This window comes from Prenolepis imparis, unplaced genomic scaffold, assembly GCF_030444845.1.
Source record: "Prenolepis imparis isolate NDT839.2.m4 unplaced genomic scaffold, iyPreImpa1.0 SCAF_11, whole genome shotgun sequence".
Classification (NCBI taxonomy): domain Eukaryota; kingdom Metazoa; phylum Arthropoda; class Insecta; order Hymenoptera; family Formicidae; genus Prenolepis; species Prenolepis imparis.
Genome location: NW_028141169.1, coordinates 5004808 through 5026353, shown reverse-complemented (window position 1 = coordinate 5026353; position 21546 = coordinate 5004808). Strand labels below are relative to the sequence as shown.

Below are 21546 nucleotides of genomic sequence, written 5' to 3'. Positions count from 1 at the left end.
ACATTTTAATCAAAGAATCTGGAGATGAATAGTTGTTGCGATAATTATAGAGCAATCTATATAATTTGCATTAAAGATTTAACTAGAAATTGCATCATTGTTATTTCGTAAACTGTGACATATAAATAAAGCTGTAATAATATACTTATGAAGATAGATGATCCAAAAATGAGAAGATATATTAATGAAATAATATTGCGTACAAGCTATAATTTATCAACAGTTTGCTACAATTCACAGTTATACGCATCCATTATTCATAATATTAAACATACATTCATAATATTAACTATATAGTTGCTATTAAACGTGCGGTTACTTCGACAATACCTCGAAATACATAATATTACAATATCGTATAGTGCGTTGTTACAGAGTTATAATTTTAAAATTTAATAAATTGAATTTGTTATTCAACTCTAATTCCAAATGGATTTTATTTTAACGATATTTTAACTTGCAATCTAGTTATTGTAATGATTGATGCTGAAGATGCGAAAAAAAAACTGTGAAAAAAGAGAGCACATCTAATCTCCAAAATTTTCATTAAAGAAGATTGCTTAAATTAAATAATCCGTAGATAAGAGCAATGATAATTTGAAAATATTTTGCGTATTTAAAAATATAACTCATTTCACGAAATACTTGCGGATAATATTTGAAGTTGAGAAATGGAAAAAATTAAAGTTTTCACGAAAGCCTCTCATGAAAAAAGTCTCTCATGAAATCTCGCACGATTTTAGTTAAGGAAACATTGAATATAAATTAAAAAAAAAATGAGAACAAAAGAAAGAAGAAGAAAGACGAGAAGGAGAGGAGTGGAGAGAGTTTAGAGTAACCCTGTATTTATTTCGCATGTGAATTCGTTAGCGAGGGTTACAACACTAACAAAGTTAAGCGTAAATGGGTCAATGCTTGACCCTACGTTGTGGTTTTAGAGTTGAACCTCCGCATGCTTTATTTAATCAACGTAAATACGTTAACGAGTAATGTGTCCGCGAGAGCACCAAGGTTCTCTTTTATGCGTAGTTCCTCAGCAAATCGTTGTAATTGCGTCTTTTATCGCATGTGCGTAGGAACTTATAAAACAAACGAAATGAACATGCAACTATTGATTTTCTGTATACTATTAATATAGTCCTTTTTCTTTATAACTTTAAAACATAATTAATAGATGAAAAACATGATTTTAATTTTGTATGCTTCTAAAAAAAGAGAAAACATCTATCTATGAGAAGACTAAATCTTGCCTTTAACAGATTCATCTTTTTCGAAAAGAGAGTTAGAATAAGTCATAATGCTTAAATAACTGTAAGAGGATATGATACTTAATAAAAGTAATCTTTAAAATTAAATACAGTCATATAATATATCTCTTTAAATAATTAATAATAATCAGGAATATTAGGACAAGTCAAATATAATATGAGAGAAAACAAGTTGAATTAAAAAGCCTCGAGCCTGTTCCTTTTTTAAAACCGCAGTGTCACGATTATCGTGACCGACATTACTTTTCACATTAACGGCGCGGGTCGTGCGAAAACTACCATTTAGAGCAATGTTATCCAAGTTCTTATGGTCACCGTCTGGCATCTAAATGCGGTGTGACAGTCCGATTTGCGGTCTGTGTGCAACCGGCCAAGTAAGAGTTTTCGCGTGACTGTGAGCTACCGCGTGAACCTCGTAGGGGTAAGAAAAAGGACCTGAGGGTGTAACGAAGCGTTCCTCGTTCTCTCCTGCCTTCGTTCAACCAGGCGTGCTTCGAGTCATTGACGAGCATCGAGCCATGCGGCGCGTTCGACCGTTAAGAGCGGTCGATCTCGTATAGATATATTCGATATCACGAGGCGCGCCGCGCCTTTGATACGGTTCAAGGTAATTCTTTCGTATAATCGTTCGAAAAATCGCAGAACCCGCTCTCGTTGCGATCTTAACCTTTAACAGCTGACTGCGCTAATGTTGTTTAGCGCTAACCCCGATTAACCTCCTTAGTCGAACACATACCGGGCTTCTATTTTTGCTAATAAAAAAAAAGAGACAGCAATTGAATTTATTTATATTTTCACCGTGTCTGTGAAAAATTTTTATATTCCTACGTATATTTTATTTATCATTTAAAGATGTTTTTATAAATATTTTAAATACATATTCTGTGTATATAAATATCGCTTACGTTTATGCAAGAAGAAAAGTAGATAAATGTGTTACGTCACTTTTTTGCTCCTGTTTACATTAAGCCGATATTTAAGCCAGAAAGAGATAGGGTAAATTACTAAGCCAGATTTAGGGATTATCGCTCCAACTTAGTCGTGAATATTATTCTCGGTTTTGCTTTTGCAAAGCTCCACGGAAATATAATTTATGCCTCTTACAGTAATTTTGAAGCTAGCCTCTCTTCCATTTCTAAACTAGGTCTCATTTCGGCTGGACTTCGTTACGAGTATCAATTATAAAATACAGCGAGAAATATCGCTCGGAGATTATTATTTATAGCCTAACATTCTCTGAGTGGGTGTCGCAATACTGCTGCGATTGCAATTATACGTTCCAGGAACTTTTACGTCATTCGAGTTGACAATGATGACCAGCAAAATTCAATTGCATTTTAAAAAAGAAAAAATTTTAAATGAAAAAATAGACATCGCTTTTTAAATCATTCGCTTTCATTTATAGCACTGTAATAGTGTGCTAACGAGCCTGAGTTTAATTAAAACGATGTGTTTTACGCATCAATAAGTACGCGCTTTCTCGGGGATAATGCAAAATAATATTTATTTTAAAATATATATTTTTTTTAATCTCCTAATTAAGAGTCAACTAATTATATCGTTTCTCTGAAAATTGAAATACACGAAAGCTAATATTTTTGAAAAAAGAACACAATAAATAAAAAAAATGCAAGAATCGAAGAATTAATATCATTTACATATAATATCGATTGCAAAAATCCAATCTGCCAAGCTTCAAGGTTTTGAGTTACTCAATATCTATGTAATGGATAACAAATTCCTTTTTTTGATCCCTTCCCTTTAACTCTTTTCAGTCTAATGATTTCAATTGAATGTATATATTTTATGCACCAATTTACAAGAACATTTTTATCTTTCAATCAATCGACATTAATCATAATAAGAACATTGAGATTGTATTAAAAATATTCGGAAATCTTAGATCACAATTTTATAATATATTATATAAAGCAGATTTTATTTTAACTTTTCACAATACTGTTCGATTTTTGTTCTATATTCTATCATAACTATAAACATGTTACAATGAATCTATACATATTCCTTTTGTAGAAGTTCTGCCTGTAGCACAATAGCAAACTTTTCAAGCTTGCTTTTATAATATTTCTATAGAAGTTTTCTTCTATAATATTCATATAAGAAAAATGCGCTTCTTTATAATACATCTAACCAAAAAAGTCTCGTTGAGTTAAAAAGAAACAACAAACATTTTTTCATCTATTTATAGAGCGGAAAGATTAATAGAAAATACAATGGATGTGAACTCTCATTGGATTTCAAGAAATTCAAAAGAAAAAATACCTGAAATATTTCAAAGGAATACGTTTTTTACAAGAATGCACATTTTTTATGCATACTTAAAAACCAAAACGATAAAAAATTTAAAAACTTGTCACATTAAAAGAAAATATGTATATTACAAAATTATAAATATTTCTTTTTTAAATTCGTAAAATGTATATAATTTTATATTTAAAATGAGAGATACCAATTAAATATTAATAAATCATTAATTAATCATTTTTAGAAATTAGTCAAAGTCTGTTGATGAAATAATCGTTTTATACCAAATAATGAATCAACTTCACAAATTGGAGATATTAGGCTTGATATTATTATTAGTTAAATGTTTCCATCATGATTAATGCTTGGAATCAATTGCAATGTATGAATATTTAAGAAAATATACTTTTTCAAGCAATTTAAAACAATATTTTGCATATATTTTAATATTTTCATGTTAAAATAATAAAAGATCATAAAATTACATTTTTACTACTGTAAAAAACGCAATGCAATTAAAATGTCATTTTGTTAAGTGTATTCAATTTGCGTGAGATTTATTCAAAGATCTACTGATATGAAACGATTATGTGATGTATATAAAATGACTGTTAATGAGCTTCTCATAAATTAAAGATAGAAATTGCCAGGCTCTCTCTCGCGGTAACCAGGTTAATATTAATGTGTCTCTGTCATGATTAATGTTTGCAGCCGGAGAATTGCATCTCGACGTACGAGCCGCACGCGTACTGCGTCGTTTATTCTACGACTGATCGGGCGTCAGTGCGCGTCGCCGAGGAGGTTCTCCAGTCCTTATGGAGGAGCGATCACATGTCCGCGAGGGCGGTCATTCTCGTAGGGAACAAGGTCGACCTCGTTCGCAGTCGACTGGCATCGACCGAAGGTACGAAATTTTTTCTCAGTTTGACCCCGATAATCGACGTTCCCCTTGCGGCATCGTTTGTTCAAATGGTTTGAGAGTGGAAATTCGTACGTATATTCAATAAACAAAATCTCTCTATTATTGACGTGGTATTTAACGCGAAACGCAGATAGGGGGCAAATAACGCAATGTATCTAAATGTACTGACGCAGCATCTCGTACTGGTTGTACCTCGATGCAAATTTTCCGAGGGCAGTGGAGCGAAGGAAAACCATTTAACCCCCCAGCGAACGCGTCGGTGCAAAGAATATATCGCTCCTATTAAACATGATTAAATTAGTAGCATCTTCCTCGCAATTATGCTTTCTTTCTAATGAATCATCATTTATTCAATTTATTGTATACTGTTAAATAATATATAATGTATACATATATATGTATATGTGTGTTGAGCACATTTATATTTATATATGCAACTTATATTTGCAAGAAAAAAGAAGAGAGAGAAGGAGGTCTAGAAGGAAGTCTAAAATTAGCATCCATCCTCTTTAACTTCTTAATAAATGATTTCAATAAAACGTGGCACTAATTGTACGTAGCTTATCTTTCCTTGAATATTTTCTTCCAAAATTGGAGTTTCACTTTATGTTAGAAATAATTCACCGAACCGAAATCTACCAAAAAAATAATGAAAAAAATGTTTGCTCTCTTTAATTGATTTTAAAGTATATTCACGTATATTATGATACTATATGTTAATCGTCACAAATTCATGTCTTAATTTTTTATTAAGTATACAGTGTTTTGGAAAAAAATATATAGTACAGAGAGAAGCCTTTCTAGAGAGAAGCTATACTAGAGAGATTATATGGTTGACATTTTGTAATTCAATTTACTTATACTTATTCAAAAATTACAAGAATGCACGACGACTCCGAAGCATTCAAATTTAAAATTGAGATTAATCGCTCGCATGTTTGCGTGAAATTTTCCGGGTGCGCGATGTCATCTCGAATTTAATCGATTTTGACATTACAGAGGGTAAATCCATGGCGACGTCTTACGATTGCAAGTTCATCGAGACATCCGTCGGTATCAATCATAACGTCGACGAGCTGCTAGTCGGCCTGCTCACACAAATTCGTCTGAAGCTAGAGAACCCCGAGAGGACCAGAGAAATGTTTCGGAAAAGATCGCGGAAAAATCGCAGCAAGTCGCCGCTGGGCTCGTGTTCGGAGACCAACTCGCCTAAGAAATATCGCGGCAGTCGGACCAGCACCAGCCTGAAAGTGCGCAATCTGCTCGACAAGGTCTGGGCGCGCGATAGCAGGTCGAAAAGCTGTGAGAATCTTCACGTTCTGTAAAAGCTCGCGAGGATCGATCGTTTCGGTCCAAAAGAATGATCCAGCAAGTCTGGCGAGTTGCAGCAGACTTCCATTGAAAACGTCTTACGCTTCGAGTAATAGTCTTCGAGTACGAGGGGGGTCAACGAGGCCGACTCTTGTCGGAGAAGAGAACAGGTATCGACCGCTCGATATTCCCGGCTTCGCGGGAGGGAAGAGGAGACACGTGCGTATCGCTTTGTAGCGACCTTTCCGGCCGCGTTTCTCGACGTCGTCTGTTGTTAGACCTCTGTGGACGAGGTAATCTTTTGTTGCTTCTGTGAAACGAAGCATTTGCGGAGCTCGATTTATCGAAACCAAACTATAAAAATACTTTTTATTTCCTTCTCGTGACTTTATAGGCGCATTCACGGTATAAAATCCGATTGGAATATCTTATTTTGGTATTATACCGTCGTGTTTCCATTACGTTCTAATTACGCGCTGAAAGCTGCTTACAATTAGATTTTTCCATTTTTGTGATTTAATCAAATATTTGAAAGAAATTCTCTCTTTCTCTCTGTCTCTCTTTTTTATTGGACTTTTTCACAGCTGTTATAAATTCTGAGCGTCAGTGAGAAAACGTCCCGAAGTCTGGTAAGTGTGCAATCTTTGTGATTACCGTAAAATGTAAATATAGGCCACAGGGGATTGTGTTCTAAGCGCCGTATTCTGCGAGAAGCGTCGTTACCGCCAAGAGAGTACGTTCGTGCGCGAGAAAGGGCCGTAAAAAATAAAATATCCGTAAAGTAAAGTGAAAGGCGACACCGAAGGCAGCAATCAGCATAGATTACTACTACGAACGGACTCGTTATCGGTCGCGCATAACCCCGAGACCATTATAGGAAGGAAATCGCATCGATTCTTATCGCGACGGAACACCGCAATCAAAGATGATTTTCTTTGTCGCGGCATAAATGCAAGCGACCATCAAAGAAACGGTGTGCAAAATAAGAAAAATTTGCCAGGTAAAGGTATGCTAGTACGATATTGTTTTGCTGTGCTTTGAACATTGATAAAAAAAACGCGAATGCGATTACATTCCCTTTGATATTGTGCATTTTAATTTTACATATGCGAGATCGAATTTTCTGATCTAACCGAAGCAGAAATCGACGATTTTGCTAGCAATGGTTTGTTGACCTTTTCGCGCTCAACAATCTTGACTGAAATCCGATGTAGGCAAATTCCGGAATAGATAGCAATACGGGATAGAGAGATAGCTTCCCATTGCGCGGTTTCTAATCCATCGCCAAGGCAGTGATTCTCAAATCTTTCTCACTGATAATACGGCGATATTGCGCACGGAATCACGACGCGTTCAACTTTTAAATTGGAGAACAGTTCCAAGTTAAATATTGAGCAAAAAATCTATTCTTAAATTAAATATATCAGGGAAGATAAAATATAAAAAAATAGATTGGACATTTAAGATTTAAAAGAAATAATTTAATTTCTTTTTTCAAAAATAAGGGCATTCTTGAATATATGATAGTCTAATAGATAATTTATTAGTGTTTTTTGTCGCTGCAATGCATATGAAAAAAGTTTATCTATATTTAATTTATTATATTTTAAATTTAAGTTGTAGCATATTGGAGATATATATAATGGATATTTCATTTTTCTATTTTCTAAATACTGTACATAAGGTTTTTTTTAAGTCTCCTGCATTCACAATTTTGTAGTATAATTGTAAAAATCACTACACTCAACAATGTATAGTTGCAAGTTAATAGAATGTTGTAATTGAATATTAAGATTATTGCTTTATTTGAGTTTATTCAAAACATAATTTTAGCAGTTATATAATATATATTAACGTTTTCTCTATTCCATTTAAAAAGATATAATCATTCATTTCAGATTTAATTCTATATTTATTGTATCGTAAGCTATATCTTGCTTATTTCAAGCTATTGAAGTACCTCTTAGAAGTTTTCTTTATCGGTTAACGACCAGCAGCTATTAAAGGAGCATTGAACATATCTCTGATCATCGTGTATTTGGGTTAAAGGAATTAGCATGTATAAGATAGAACGAATCCAATTCTAACCAGAATTACAGATCCGGAAAGATTTGCTCGTTATCAAAGCGATCTAAGAAATGAGATCAAATGCAATAACATAAACGAATAACATGTACGTTGAATCTACATGTATGAATCTACATCGTATAATCGGATATCTTTTAGTCTTTTAATAAATCCGTGAATGAGAATATCTTATATTTAATATCAAATATGCGCGCAAGAGATCCGTCATCTGAACAATTTTATTTCGTATAATCGAAAACGCGTTTTTTAAATTATATTTTTATAAAAACTTAAATCATACGATGTATGTCATTTTTTCGATATATTAAGTGATCGATCGCGAGATACGAAAGTGCGCAACCATGTCGGATGGTTGAACGACGTTTACGCGTCGTAAAATATGCGAAAGATAAGTGGTTCGCCCGACCACACATCACGATTTGCCGTTTCCTGAATTAAAGAGTCCCGATATCAACAATGAAACGCATAGGTAACGCGACGACGTTAGCAGGCGGAATCGAATCCGCCGCAAAAGGTCGTCTCGCGCGACAAGCAATTAATTTCCTAACGATCTCGATGCTCGGCCGAACGATGTCGGAACTCGGAACGTTAGCTACCGGGAAAGGTCGCCCCATGCTGAGTACGCGTGTCGCGAACGGAATTCGAAAACGAGAGATCTTCCAACGAAAGACTGTCACACGGATACTATCAGTTCCATTAATGTTTCGTGTATATGACGGCTCGTGTGAGAGATATTGGATTTCTGATACACATTACACAAGACACATTTAAGATCGCGAATTTTTTCTCGATCACAAGATTTCGACATATTCTATATAATTATTTATATAATAATAATTATATTTTCTCTATTATTTATAATTATTTTTTCTATATTACATTTTAAAAATATATATTATAAAATGGAAAAAATTAAACTCCAGAAAACGTAAAAATTTTAATTCATTAAACTAAGATAAAATCCAGTGATATTAGAGCTTGTTATGTGTCGTGTAAAAAAAATCGTGTATAAAAAATTTGATATTACATATAATATCATTGAAACGATATTCTAGCAGATAAAAACATTGTTCATTAATTTTTATGTTTTACTTCTAATGCCTTTATGGTTCAGTCAAACGCAATATGTAAAATAATCTGCAAAATAATACTTTTCTGTATCATGAGTAAATCCTCTGGCGTCATGCCTGCCCCATGTTTGCCCACCTCAATTAGCTAAATTACACGAAGATACGACAAGGTGCGCCTTGTCACCGAGCTGCATATATGTCGCGTAATCCGTCGCGCTGGAATTCTCGCAACTGCAATGCATGATTCACTACGCTCCATTTTGCAATCTTGCGACTATTCGATCAGTACGTGTGTTTGTGTAAGTGTACGTGTGCATTCTTCAGCTCTTTCAATTTACAATATATTATTCTGAATCCGATCTCTTTCTACTCCTGTCCTATGTTTCCCTTTTTACCTCTTCTTTACTCCTTTTCAAGCCCTTTATTTCTGTACACGTAGACATACGCTAACACATAATACAAAAGCTTAAAAGTTTTGCTGAAAATGCCTCGTAGAAAAACGTTTCAAAAGAATACGACGGAACGAAAATCATTGAATTCACTTGATGTCGCAGGTTTATTATAAGAAAGAAATCGAGTGTAGTAAATCGCGTTCAGAAATATAATTTCGATTTGGACTATATACTTCTTATAAAACGTAACTTGACTGTTATTGCGAAGAACAATGGATTTTTTAGTACCCATAATTGAGTAAACTTGTTACGTGATATCTTTTCATATTTTTATTGGATTTTTAGCTTCTACGAATTTATTTTTATACCGCATATTTTTTATCACTCTACGAATGATAAAACGTGCAATATAAAACAAATCAGATTCTTTTTCAACGTATTTTTTCACTATTCTCCACACATGAAATATATACCTAATATATTTTTAAACATTTAATGATAATATTTTTTCTGCGATAAGTAAATGCAGTTACGATCGCTGAAAATTATTATACACTTCCATAACGTGTACACATGTACATACATTACACACAGTTCAGAAATAACAAACTGTTAAATTGACGTAACAAAATCGCCTGAAAAAAATAAACTTTATAGTACAAATAATGATAATATAAACATAATCCAAGTAATCATAATATAATGGTAATGTAAAACAGTTTGTTGCTTTCTGATTTGGCGTATTAGAATGCTAGAAAGTTTTAATATTGCTTTTTTGTTAAAGCATTATCTATAATTATTATAATCAAGATATATGATTCTCTCTAAGAATTCATTTTCTTTTCTTTTTGCTTAACTAAATTGTTTTAGTTGGCAAAATTTAAAGAACTTATAAATTAATATTGTTCATTCGCTAATATATACATTATTGTATTCTTTACTAATATTATAATTTGATATTATTATTTAAAATATTCAGATTTATATTTGTATTAATTAAATTTTAATATATTCGAAACTCATTTTATAAAAAAAAACGTTTTTCTGAATTTTTTCAGATTAAGTATAATTAACAAGAAATGTTAAAATTAATAATTAAGTCTTTCTGCAAAAGCTATTTCTTCAGATTTCTCATAGAAAATTAAAGATACGGAATTCCAAAGTGCATCCCGATATTACAAATATCAAATTGATAATTATTATTATCAATAATTTTACTTGATCGTGGAAAAGCGAATTGAAAAGCGAACGTTTGCGAACAATAGTTGCGAGAAATTCGGACGCTACAAACTTCTGCTCCATTTTCCAGCTTGACCGCTACGAAACTATCGCGCCGAAAATAGCAACTTTTCACAAAAGCATATTTGTGATGCAATGAAAAGAATATTACGTCAAGTTGTGTATCTATAGATGTTTATTCAGAACACGATATTGTAGAAATTTTCCGAATTTAAAGACTTCTTTTGGGATCCGCGCGATATATCCATCTTTTAATTTAAATACCGTAAACAATAAAATTATTTCAAGCCGATGAATGATAACGTAAAATATTAATAATTTATGGCGATAAAATGTATTATTATCGCCTCTAACGTTGAACTTAAATATTTCCTGCATTCGAGGTACGATATTGCAAAAGCAATTGTTACGAAATAGTTTTATTCAATTGTATCTGAACGATTATCGAAAGTCGGTCGATCGATAGTCGAAAAAGAAAATCATGTTCATGTCGCCATCGACACCGGGGAATTGGGGCCAATTTGCCGATCGTCTTTGTTCTCTCACTGACTGGCAGACAGTCATTTGTAACTTTTGACACGTGAAATTCGCGGATAACTTCCTTGCTCATGGTTTAGCTAGACGCGCAATTTCTGCGGTGTTATTTTGAACTGAGCACAAAGTGCGTTGTTTCATTCAACGTATATTAACATGAACGTAGATTAATTGGAGACATGCTTGCAAATACAGTCGAAAGGTCAGTTATTTAAGATAAAGGAGAAAAATGGAATATATTAACAAATGGTACACAATTTTCTTTTCTTCTTTCTTTTTTCTCTCTTTTTCAATATTATCTCAATATCGATATTCTTATAATTTTCTTAAAGTTTTAAAAGTTAAATAATTTTTAGATGTATCTTTCATTAAATATGTTCAATCATTGAAATACAGATATATATATCGTAATTCAGAAACGTTTGCAATAGTATTAGTAATAAAAATATTAAATATTATCTTCGATAATAATATCGCGAAAGAAACCGAAGTCGGATGATGCTGATAAAGAACTTAGATCCATAGTTAAAAGGATCTCTTGTTAAAATAAAAATCGTGAACTTTAGAGTCCCTTCTTCGATGGCGGGGTGTGATAATGCACCATCGCCGACTTCTCGGCAATTTAACGGCCGTATAGCAATATCAAGTAAGGCGCGCATGGCGAACTTGGGGCGAGTTAAATAATTTAATACGAGCGCGTTATCTCGCGTGACTCGGGCACAGTTTATAATAGCGTAATATATCGCTCGTAATATCGCGCTCCTCTTCTAGAATCGTCGTGATAATTGGAGGAATCGATAGCATTCTTATATTTCCTATTGACAACCCTGCTCCATTAGCTCACCAACACCAGAGCGAATTCGAGAGAAGAATGGCGATCGATGGCATCGTATTATCAACCGCACACGAGCACATCGGGTTGCTCGAAACTTAGTCGCAGAGGCTAGCTTTACCTTCACAATGGGATCTTTTTAGCTCATAGTCGCGTAATAATCGTAATTAATATTCGTAATTATATTCGTAATCGACGAGCATTATCGTCGTACATCATGCGACATCGTTCAACGGGATATGTATATTTTTTTTCCCCAATGACACATGTTTTATCGGAAAAAGTATGCAAAACACAATGGCATCGAAAAAAAAATATTTATCGCAGATGTTGTCGCGAAGAGGTAGTCCAAATATTGAAAAATATATTTCAAACACAGAAGATATTGTCGAAAATATGGTTTAAAATGCCAATTGCTCTTTGGGCAATTTAAAATGGTGTAAAATACAAGATATTATTTTATATTTTGAAAATCAAATATTTATGTCAAAGACACATATTTGAAATATTGCACTATACTGGTGATACAGAGTATCTTTTTTACATTATTATAATTATAAAAGAGAGAGAGAGAGAGAGAGAGAGAAAGATAAATCTTTTAGAATCTGCTGTTTTACACGCTCTTATATATTATATACATATATAATATATAAAATATATATATATATATAAAAGAGCGATATGTTTTTTTCTTGAGTAAAGAATATTTATATATTCTTTACCTTGCAATTTTTTACCTCGCTCGTTTAAAAATGCAAATATGAGGATTTCACATACGGCAAAGTTTTCCGACCGACTTTGCACGTCGCGGAATTTGTTCAATCGCGCACTGACCTTAATTCCTTAACGCTAGTATCTTTTTGCAAGGTACAAAGAGAAATAAACGTTTTAATACAAATTACTCTTTATCGATCAACAGGGATAAGATATCAAGAAGCTTATCTGAATACGTTGACTAATTGTATTGGATTTAAATTGCAACGTCATGAGAACGATTGAATCGATATCGATTCATTGATCCTTGATAGAATCCTAGCGACTTGCAGCGAATTTAGAGATGTACATACGTCCTTACAAAGTTAACATTCGCAATTTATGTATGCGCGTAAATTTTATACGGCAGCAGATTGTTTATCTCGCATTTAGACTCGATTTTATCCTGCCAATTTAAGTTAAAGGTGAAGTGCTCGAGAGTTTCTTGATATATCGAGACCTTTGCTCCGACGAGGGAAGACGAGGAGATTAAAACTCGTTCAAATTGATGCAATATCTCAATAATTGAATTTCAATTTTCGACGCAGTGTGTGTATACAGTCGAGTAAAATGATTTCCATGTTTACGCGTGATAATGGGAACGCAATAGTTGATGCGAGACGCATTTTGCCGCAGGTCCTGCACGAGAAGCTAATTATTCATCGAAGTAACATCGGTTTCAATTCCTGCCCGCTATAGCAATGTATTAACATGCTTACGTGTAGTGTGCGTACAATTTACGATTGACACACGATAGCTCGTTAACGAACTCGGATTGTCGATTTAGGACATACGTACATCTCTCTCTTTCCCTCCCATCCCTCTCTCTCTCTCTCTCTCTCTCTCTCACTCTCCTTCATTTTCTCTCTCGCAGAGCAGAGAAGAGAACCGTGGTACGTTACCCGAGACTATTGATTGCAATTTGCCATTGGGATATCGTCGTGTATTAAGAGACGGTGAGTGGATCAAATAGCATGTACACCTTATTAATTCGAAGCCCCGCGCACGAGAGCGACGCACGCGATAGGTACATATTTATTTTTGTAAAAAATGCGAGAGAACTCGCGCGCGATAACACACGTATACATACATTTTCTTCCTACGCTACTTCGCGTTTATCTTCATGCCTGTTCGCACATTTCAGATGCGTTTTTATATTTCGTTTTCCATACAGTCGAGTTTTATTCTCGCCTGACCTGCGATTTTTATCATACTTTTCTATGACGAACGAGCGAATAAGTCGCGGTTCCTCGGCCCGATAAAAACGGAAATACGAAAGAAAGTTAGTTTCCCGCGACTCGATTGAGAAGGAAAAAGTTTCGCATTTTCGCCGTTATTTGCATTTAAAGTTTTCCGATCGAATTACAGTATCTTATACGCAAAAAACGTTGCATTCGCGAATGAATTTATTTTTATATTAACAAAAAAGAAAGGATTGGATACGCTCGTATATTGATATAACAATTGATAATAATGTAATGGGCCAACTAAACGAGCAAGTTAATAGTTATTAAAAAGTTATGTTTATTGAAATTCTTACAACAAATTGGGGGTATACGTTACGACTGTACGCAGTCTTCCTCGGTACTTATAATTAAAATTAAAATTAACATTAATAACGGTGGTAACAATTAAAATCTTGAGCGTTGATGAACTATGAATATTGACGTTTGCCATATAGTTAATTCATTGTTGCTTGAAACGATAACAGGATTTTATTTTTAATTTTTTTTTTGCACGATAACTCGTTTGAATAATTGACACACCTAAATTAGATTATAAATGTACAAAAAAAAAATTCGAGTAACGCGATATGAATTCCATGACCGATGCATAGTTAAATCAATTTGAATTTTTCAAACTATCCGCGATCGTAATATAATTCGATGTAACGGTATAAATTTTTGCGACCGTAAAAGTCAATCTGCAGAGCGATAACTCGAAAAGGGAGAAGCATTTGAGGAGGATTTGCTGTTGGGATAAATTTCAAAGCGCGGATTCGCGAGATTTTACGTAACATCCACGACTGCATGTCGATCGATGCGTTAATACGTGTTTTGTTTCGTCACCGGGTTTCGTCAATGCTATTACCAATTTCCGATGGAAAATGCCGATGGTGTCGCAACTATTGACCTGGTCATTAATCGATATCGGCGTTATATACCCGACACGGCTTAATCGTTTAATATCGGTATTATTTTAGGTAGCTTTGAAGGATAGCCATTCTTGCCATCGAGTTGATACGTTTGTACTTAAGCCGTGTATTAAACGAGATACGCGAGTATAGTGACAAAATCTAGTGGAATATTCGCGATAAATTGTTGAAGGCAATGACTGTCTAATTTGTTATAATGTTGCTTTTGATGAGCAAATTACAATATTATGAAGCAATAATAGAGTATAGCGTACGAGAATTTACGAGATGGCATTTAAGCGGGGAAAAAAGGGATCGGTGCAATAAAGGAGATAATTAAAGAGCATATATGAGTGAAGCGCTGAAGCGATTCAACGTGTACGACGAAAATTCGTTAAATGCGTGTCGCTCGATTCCCGACGACGCGACGATTTATTATCTACGTGATATTATGAGTACTTCGAAGCGGGAACATGAGTTGCGTATCACTACGAAATATGCGAGAGATTTTCAATCTCACTCTCAACGTGATTAAATTAATTAAGAAACAGTTGCTTAAATAAGAAAAATGTAAAAAAAATTTCATATAAAATTCTTTTTTAATTATTTCTCGATAAGACAATGTATATACTCGCGTAGCAAGGAGCAAATAAATTTTGAAATAATTTGAAGTAAAACTCGAGCGCGAATTGTGAAGAATATCTTATATTATATAATAGGTGCTAGATGTAGAAATATAATATCAAATACGTTTCTTTTTTAATATTCTCTCGAAATCGGAGAGAAATAAATCCTCTTAGTACGACCGCGAAGAAGGGAAAATCGCACTTTTGTGAAAATGTGCGATAGTGAGACCACGGTGCGCGGGGCTTTATATATAAGTATATAAGTAGAGCACGCTTCGTTTTTAACGAAGCGAGCGATTATTCGAGTAATATGTCCAAAATGCGCATGACTGATTGTTAAAAGTCGACCTTGGGCACACGCTAGGATATCACTTGAGATATACGCCGGTTCGCCGTGATATCGCCAAGAGATATTTGCGCGACCGTCGTCGTTAAATTGCCAGTGAAAATTACACGAGGTCAGCGATGCTCACTTGCGTCAACATACCTGCACGCGTGTAAACATGTAACTTTCGTTGCACCGTTATCGCGTAGCGATATACGATGATAAGATGTCGAATGATTCGTGTAGGAGTATTTTTGATGAAAGCGAGCTGAATCGCTTCGAGGACAATTAAGGAATTTAAGAAAAAAATGTGATACTAAAATTGTGGCGGTGAAAATAGATAATATTGGGGTGAAAAAAAAATGAAAAACATTAATTCGCGAATTAGATATACATAAAATTACTTTACTGAATCTTTTTAAGAATCGCGTAATTTTAAAATTTAAAAATTATTTACGGAGATATATTGTATATTCAATAGCGCAAATTTTTATAATTATGATTATATATATCTTTTCCTTTACGTTTTACTCTGTATTTATTAAAGACAAAGCAAAATTTGTAATACGCGAGAGAGAAATAATTGTTTCTTTTGTCAAAGTCTTTATTTTTAAAATCGATTCAGCTCGTTTCGATAAAAAATGCTAAACAGTACTCTATGAAAATATATGAGCATGATAAAATATGTCATCCCGAAACAATTTTCGGTGTCGGTGTTATACGAATTTTAATGGAGATTTAATCAGAAGAAATGTAATGGGTTTTTATATAAGAGGCAATTGCCTTGTGAATTTTAATAAAAAAGCAATTATTAAACTAGTAAGGATCGCTCATCCGTAGGAGAAACAATAATCGAGAACAATTTTCATTTATCACTAGCCCTCGTTCTCAATGATTCGTTTTCCTCATGGTTGGTCCTTGCTTTATTATTCTCTATTATTTTAAAGATTATAGATACTGCTAAATGGTTTCAATTTTACCTCAAAATATGTCGATATAAATGACGATTATAAAATTAAGAGCACAACATTGTACACACTTTCTTGCATATTATAAATGAAGGAAAGGTGTTGTATAAATCCGGGCGTGAAAGGGTATTAATTTCAAAATAATAAATCAACTTTTATGCCATTGCTGCTATTAATATTATTGTAATTAATGGGAACATATGAAAAATAACATCTTAACTTAATATTCGTAAAAAAACATTTGACGATAAGAAACAGGGATAACAATGCGTTTGGGAAGCACTTAACAAGATAATCGTAAACGATGATTTTCCGTCCATCTTGAAACGCACGATTTTAACGAGGACGATCGCAAAACGGACGATCACGTTTCAGCGACATTGTGCACGAACATTGTGTGTGTGTGTGTGTGTGTGTGTGTGTGTGTGTGTGTGTGTGTGTGCGTGTGTGTGTATACTCGATGTATCCTTTTTATCGACTTCCCTACCAAAGGATATCCCGGCAAAGTGCCGCGCATCAAGGTACGACGACAAAAAATATAATTGCCACGCATGATGACCCTTGCATCGCGATATCGTTTCGCACGGCTTTTTATCTCGGAAAATAAGCATTTTACGTAGGACGATGATGTTTTATCAATTGAACTCGAATATCTTCTTCTGATTTTTCTTGTAATTTTATAAAGACTCTGAGTCAACTAATTATACGATCCGGAATCATTTTTCTAATTTTTGCTAGAAAAATTGTTGAGTGTTCATTGTATGTATTTAATGCGTACCAGGAATAATATTATTAATATAAGCGTTCTTTGAAGAAATATAATAATTACTGAACAATTTTCAGTTCAGTAAAAATTGTAGAAGTTATTTCAAATAATAAAGATGATTGACTTTATAAAATTTTATATGTTACTTCCGTCGAGAGAGTAATATAATTTAAAGTTAGCTATCCTATAGCTAATATTCATATTTTGTAAAATAAAGCAACGAATGTAGCAAATATTTCTCAATAAATCGAGAACTTCATATAACAATATGTCATAATAAATTGATATTTTGCGATAATCCAGTTTGAAAGAGTTAATAGGAATCTGTTGCGATTGCATTAACTATAATGGATTTTCAATACTCTATAGCTAAAGTTTCATATTAGCTGAATATACATATATTTTTAATTTTATGCACGTATGTGTGTTTCTCTTTCTTCTAAATTAATCATAAAATAATTCCATTTTATACAACAAAGACTTTCACTAATCTAGATTATAAAAAGAGTTACTTATGTATGTGTGTGTATAATCAGAATGGAATAAAATATCGTAATTATTCGTAATAAATGTAAACACCGTTAGGTGTTGTTTCAATCGTACGCATAATTATATTTATAGCTGTCGGTAATTACGTAATAATTATCATAATTATCATAATCATCGTCCTCGTTCTGCATAGTATGCATGAATAATAATCGACAAAATTTGCGTCCACATAAAATCCGCTGATTCGCCTATGGCGAAATCGAGGATAACATCGTGGCCGATAGGGGACGATTGAAGACGCAAGGGACGTCTCGTGCACGAATTACCTATAGATTTAGGTTTAGGACGCTGATTGCCAGATACGCGTCTTATGTTAATCCAAAACGCCACAGAGACAAACCGATATGTTTGGCGCGTATCTGAGCACTGACGAATACATTGCGGACCATAGCCTAGCGATTAGGCGATTTCACACAAATCGATGTTATATATATCCGTACCTGTATATGTAAGTGAAGTAAAAAGGAAAAAAAAGAAAAAAAAAATAACAATGCGACACCAGCCTCAGAGTCGGCCGAGAATTTTCTCATGTCTCTTTCTGTTAATGTATCGTACTTAACATCCCGACAACATAGTGATTAACTAAAATAATAGTACCAATCAAGCGAGAAAACGGCGTTCGTATTCTGTCGTTTTTCACTTAAAGTAATGATTTACAAAGTTTCATTTTTATTCCTTAAAAAAAAAAAATAAAAAGTTCGTGAATTTTCTACGGATTTTCCACGAACTTTTCTATTTACGTGAGCAATTTCATTTTCTCTTTCTCATGAGATAGCTTACGGAAATATTTATTATAGTACTTTTTTTTATACTCTACTCTACTCGACTAGTCATGGCTATCCGAGATTTTTTCCCTATAGCTTTTACCCCTGGGAAGCAAAATATCGCATTTTGAAAAATGCTGACTTAAAATGGCTTTTAGATATGCGGCTAAAAGGGACTATTTCGTGCCGGAAAGTTTTTGGGATCGATTAAGTACCAAGCCGTCCCTGTCATTCTCGTGATTCACTTTTGAAAACGATTCGTGGACATATTGCCTTGTCATGTGTTAATGATAAGTACGCGATAATAGTTCTAGCCGTACGATAAAATAAATTATGAAAACGCCGAACATCACGATCAATTATAATATCGTGCAAATGAAATCGTCGACAGAATTTGCGAGCGAATTGATAGATGTCCAAGTACCATGAAATTCTCCATTTAATGTTCAATGTTTAACAGCAGTGTAATTTATATGTAATATGTAAAAAGAATTTTCATAGAGGAAATCAAAAGTAGTAGGTAGCATATATCATGTAAAGGAGAGCGTATAATTTTTTGTTTGTTATAGAATTTAACAGAAAATATTGAAATGTATCTAAAAATGTATATTCTCTTCTACACTCTATTGAAACACTTTTTTTATAAAAATTATATATTATTATAGTTTTGATATTTTTTCAGGTTTTAAAAATCTATAAGATTTTTTTAATAAAAAAAACTGTTTGTTTTAATTGAAAAAGCTTTATGTACACACATTAATATCTAAATTTATTATTATTATTAATTTGAAAAAATTCCTAAGCTGCATTTAATTACGTATCCTTAATTATTTTTGTGTATTAAAATTATTTTTGAGTGTATTAAAATTTTTCTTTCCTCCATGTATATGCGTTATGTGCAGTTTAGATGTAACTTTCTATGACTTACCATCTTCTCGTTCTCTCATATACATTCGGTCGAGATGTCCACGAATCGGACGCATCTGGAAGCTCCGTTGAAACCTGTCGTCCTTTCTGTCTTCGATGTCGAAACGATGAATCGAATTTCAAGCCTGCAAAGAATATAACATGTGCATTTACAAAATATTGCATGAAAAAAAAAAAAAAAACGATTATTCGTTCGGCGATATAAATGAAAAAGATTCCGACGGCGCTTCGTTATTGCATATTTTACCGAATATTTGAGGGAAACGCGAAAGATTTAATATTCGGATATCAAGTGGAGCGGCGTCCACGTGATTCCATTGACGACGAGAAATAATTCGACGTATTAGTTTCTTACGATGTTTTTATCCCGTGTATTATATATAGAAATCTTTATATATATATACATATACATATATACATATACACATATACATGTATATCGTTTCCGCGGCATCGTCGACACTCGATCGTAGAAACGATCGTGAAGTGCGTATACACATAACATCTATACTCACACAAGCTAACACCCCTCTTATAGCGTGTAACGTGATATATATTTATGTGAATTTTGTCATTTTATTAAGAACACAAACGTATATATTATATATATATTTGCCGTATAAAATTAAAATGAACTTATTATAATAATGCATACATCTAATTCCCGCGCTTGGCGTTTTATTTCACAAGATACCGAACTTTTTCAAATTATCACGACCCAGTAAAAGATGTAATTGTAAAATGTAATCAATAAAGAATTTTGCCTAATATATCTGGGAGCAATTTTGTCATGAAATATTAATTATAATCAATCCTTGCAACATCTTAATAATCGCTCTTCGATTTACATCATCAAAGAAAGCAAGTCAAAAGTTTGATTTTATATTGAATAATGTTCGTTAATATTTTTCAATGTTAAACACATTTTAAATAAAAGCAATATTATATATATTATATGTAATATAATTACAGGAGAGAAATTGAGTGAAGATCAAAGATTCGATTGTTAATTACAAAATATGACTCAGATTCAGTTATACGAAATATAATTTTGATATATAATTAGAATAATTATCAAATTTTATGAAAGCAATATATATAATAAATAGATAAAAAAATTATGATTCGAGAAAATGATATTTAAATAAATATGAAGATAAACAAAATAGTTTCTAGAAATGTAAAATTACATATACATTTTTTCATATTTATCACAAAAAAATATAACTAACATATAAAATTACTATACTATAAAAATATGATTTCCAGTAACAAGAGAATAATAATTAATATACATATTAATTAAAATAGTTATAAAATTTTAAGGCAATACAATAAACAGATAAAAAATTACGATTCGAGAAAATGATATTTATAAATATGAAGATGAACAAAATAGTTTCCAGAAATGTAAAATCACATATACATTTTTTTCATATTTATCACAAAAAATATAATTAATATAAAATTACTAATAAATATAATACTACAAAAATATGATTTCCAGTAACAAAAGAGAAATAAATTATCAACGGAGCTACATATACATATATAATTATGAAACAAAGATATATACACACCTGACGATATGATATCGTGCATCAATCATTGCATTTTGGTGAAAAGATAACGACGCCAAAATGCAAAGAGATTCTCCGCGCACAGAATCGGATCGACGATACCGAAATCGTGATATCGGCGTATCGCGATATATACGTGACTTTACTATATTACGACGCACGTCCGACACTTATACGAGACACACTCGCGATAATTTTTCACACGCAAAATTTAGTTTTAGATAGCAATAATC

General features: G+C 32.9%; 1 protein-coding gene and 1 long non-coding RNA gene across 8 annotated transcripts in view; one reads left to right on the top strand and one right to left on the bottom strand.

The window, feature by feature from the left end:
- The window catches only part of LOC145942515 (uncharacterized), a 75063-nt gene extending 55205 nt beyond the window's left edge, over nucleotides 1–19858 (bottom strand). The window contains exon 1 of one of the 2 annotated variants that reach the window (XR_014426368.1): nucleotides 19735–19858. This is a non-coding gene — a long non-coding RNA (uncharacterized LOC145942515). The remainder of the gene's footprint in view (nucleotides 1–19734) is intronic. The other variant, XR_014426366.1, reaches the window with a different exon arrangement.
- The window catches only part of LOC145942509 (uncharacterized), a 48218-nt gene extending 27715 nt beyond the window's left edge, over nucleotides 1–20503 (top strand). For 5 of the 6 annotated variants that reach the window (XM_083049314.1, XM_083049312.1, XM_083049313.1 and 2 more), the window contains 2 exons: nucleotides 4245–4437; nucleotides 5455–20503. In XM_083049314.1, the coding sequence (XP_082905440.1) occupies nucleotides 4245–4437; nucleotides 5455–5780 (519 nt within the window). In that variant the 3' untranslated portion in view covers nucleotides 5781–20503. The remainder of the gene's footprint in view (nucleotides 1–4244; nucleotides 4438–5454) is intronic. The other variant, XR_014426365.1, reaches the window with a different exon arrangement.
- The last annotated feature ends 1043 nt before the right edge of the window (nucleotides 20504–21546 follow it).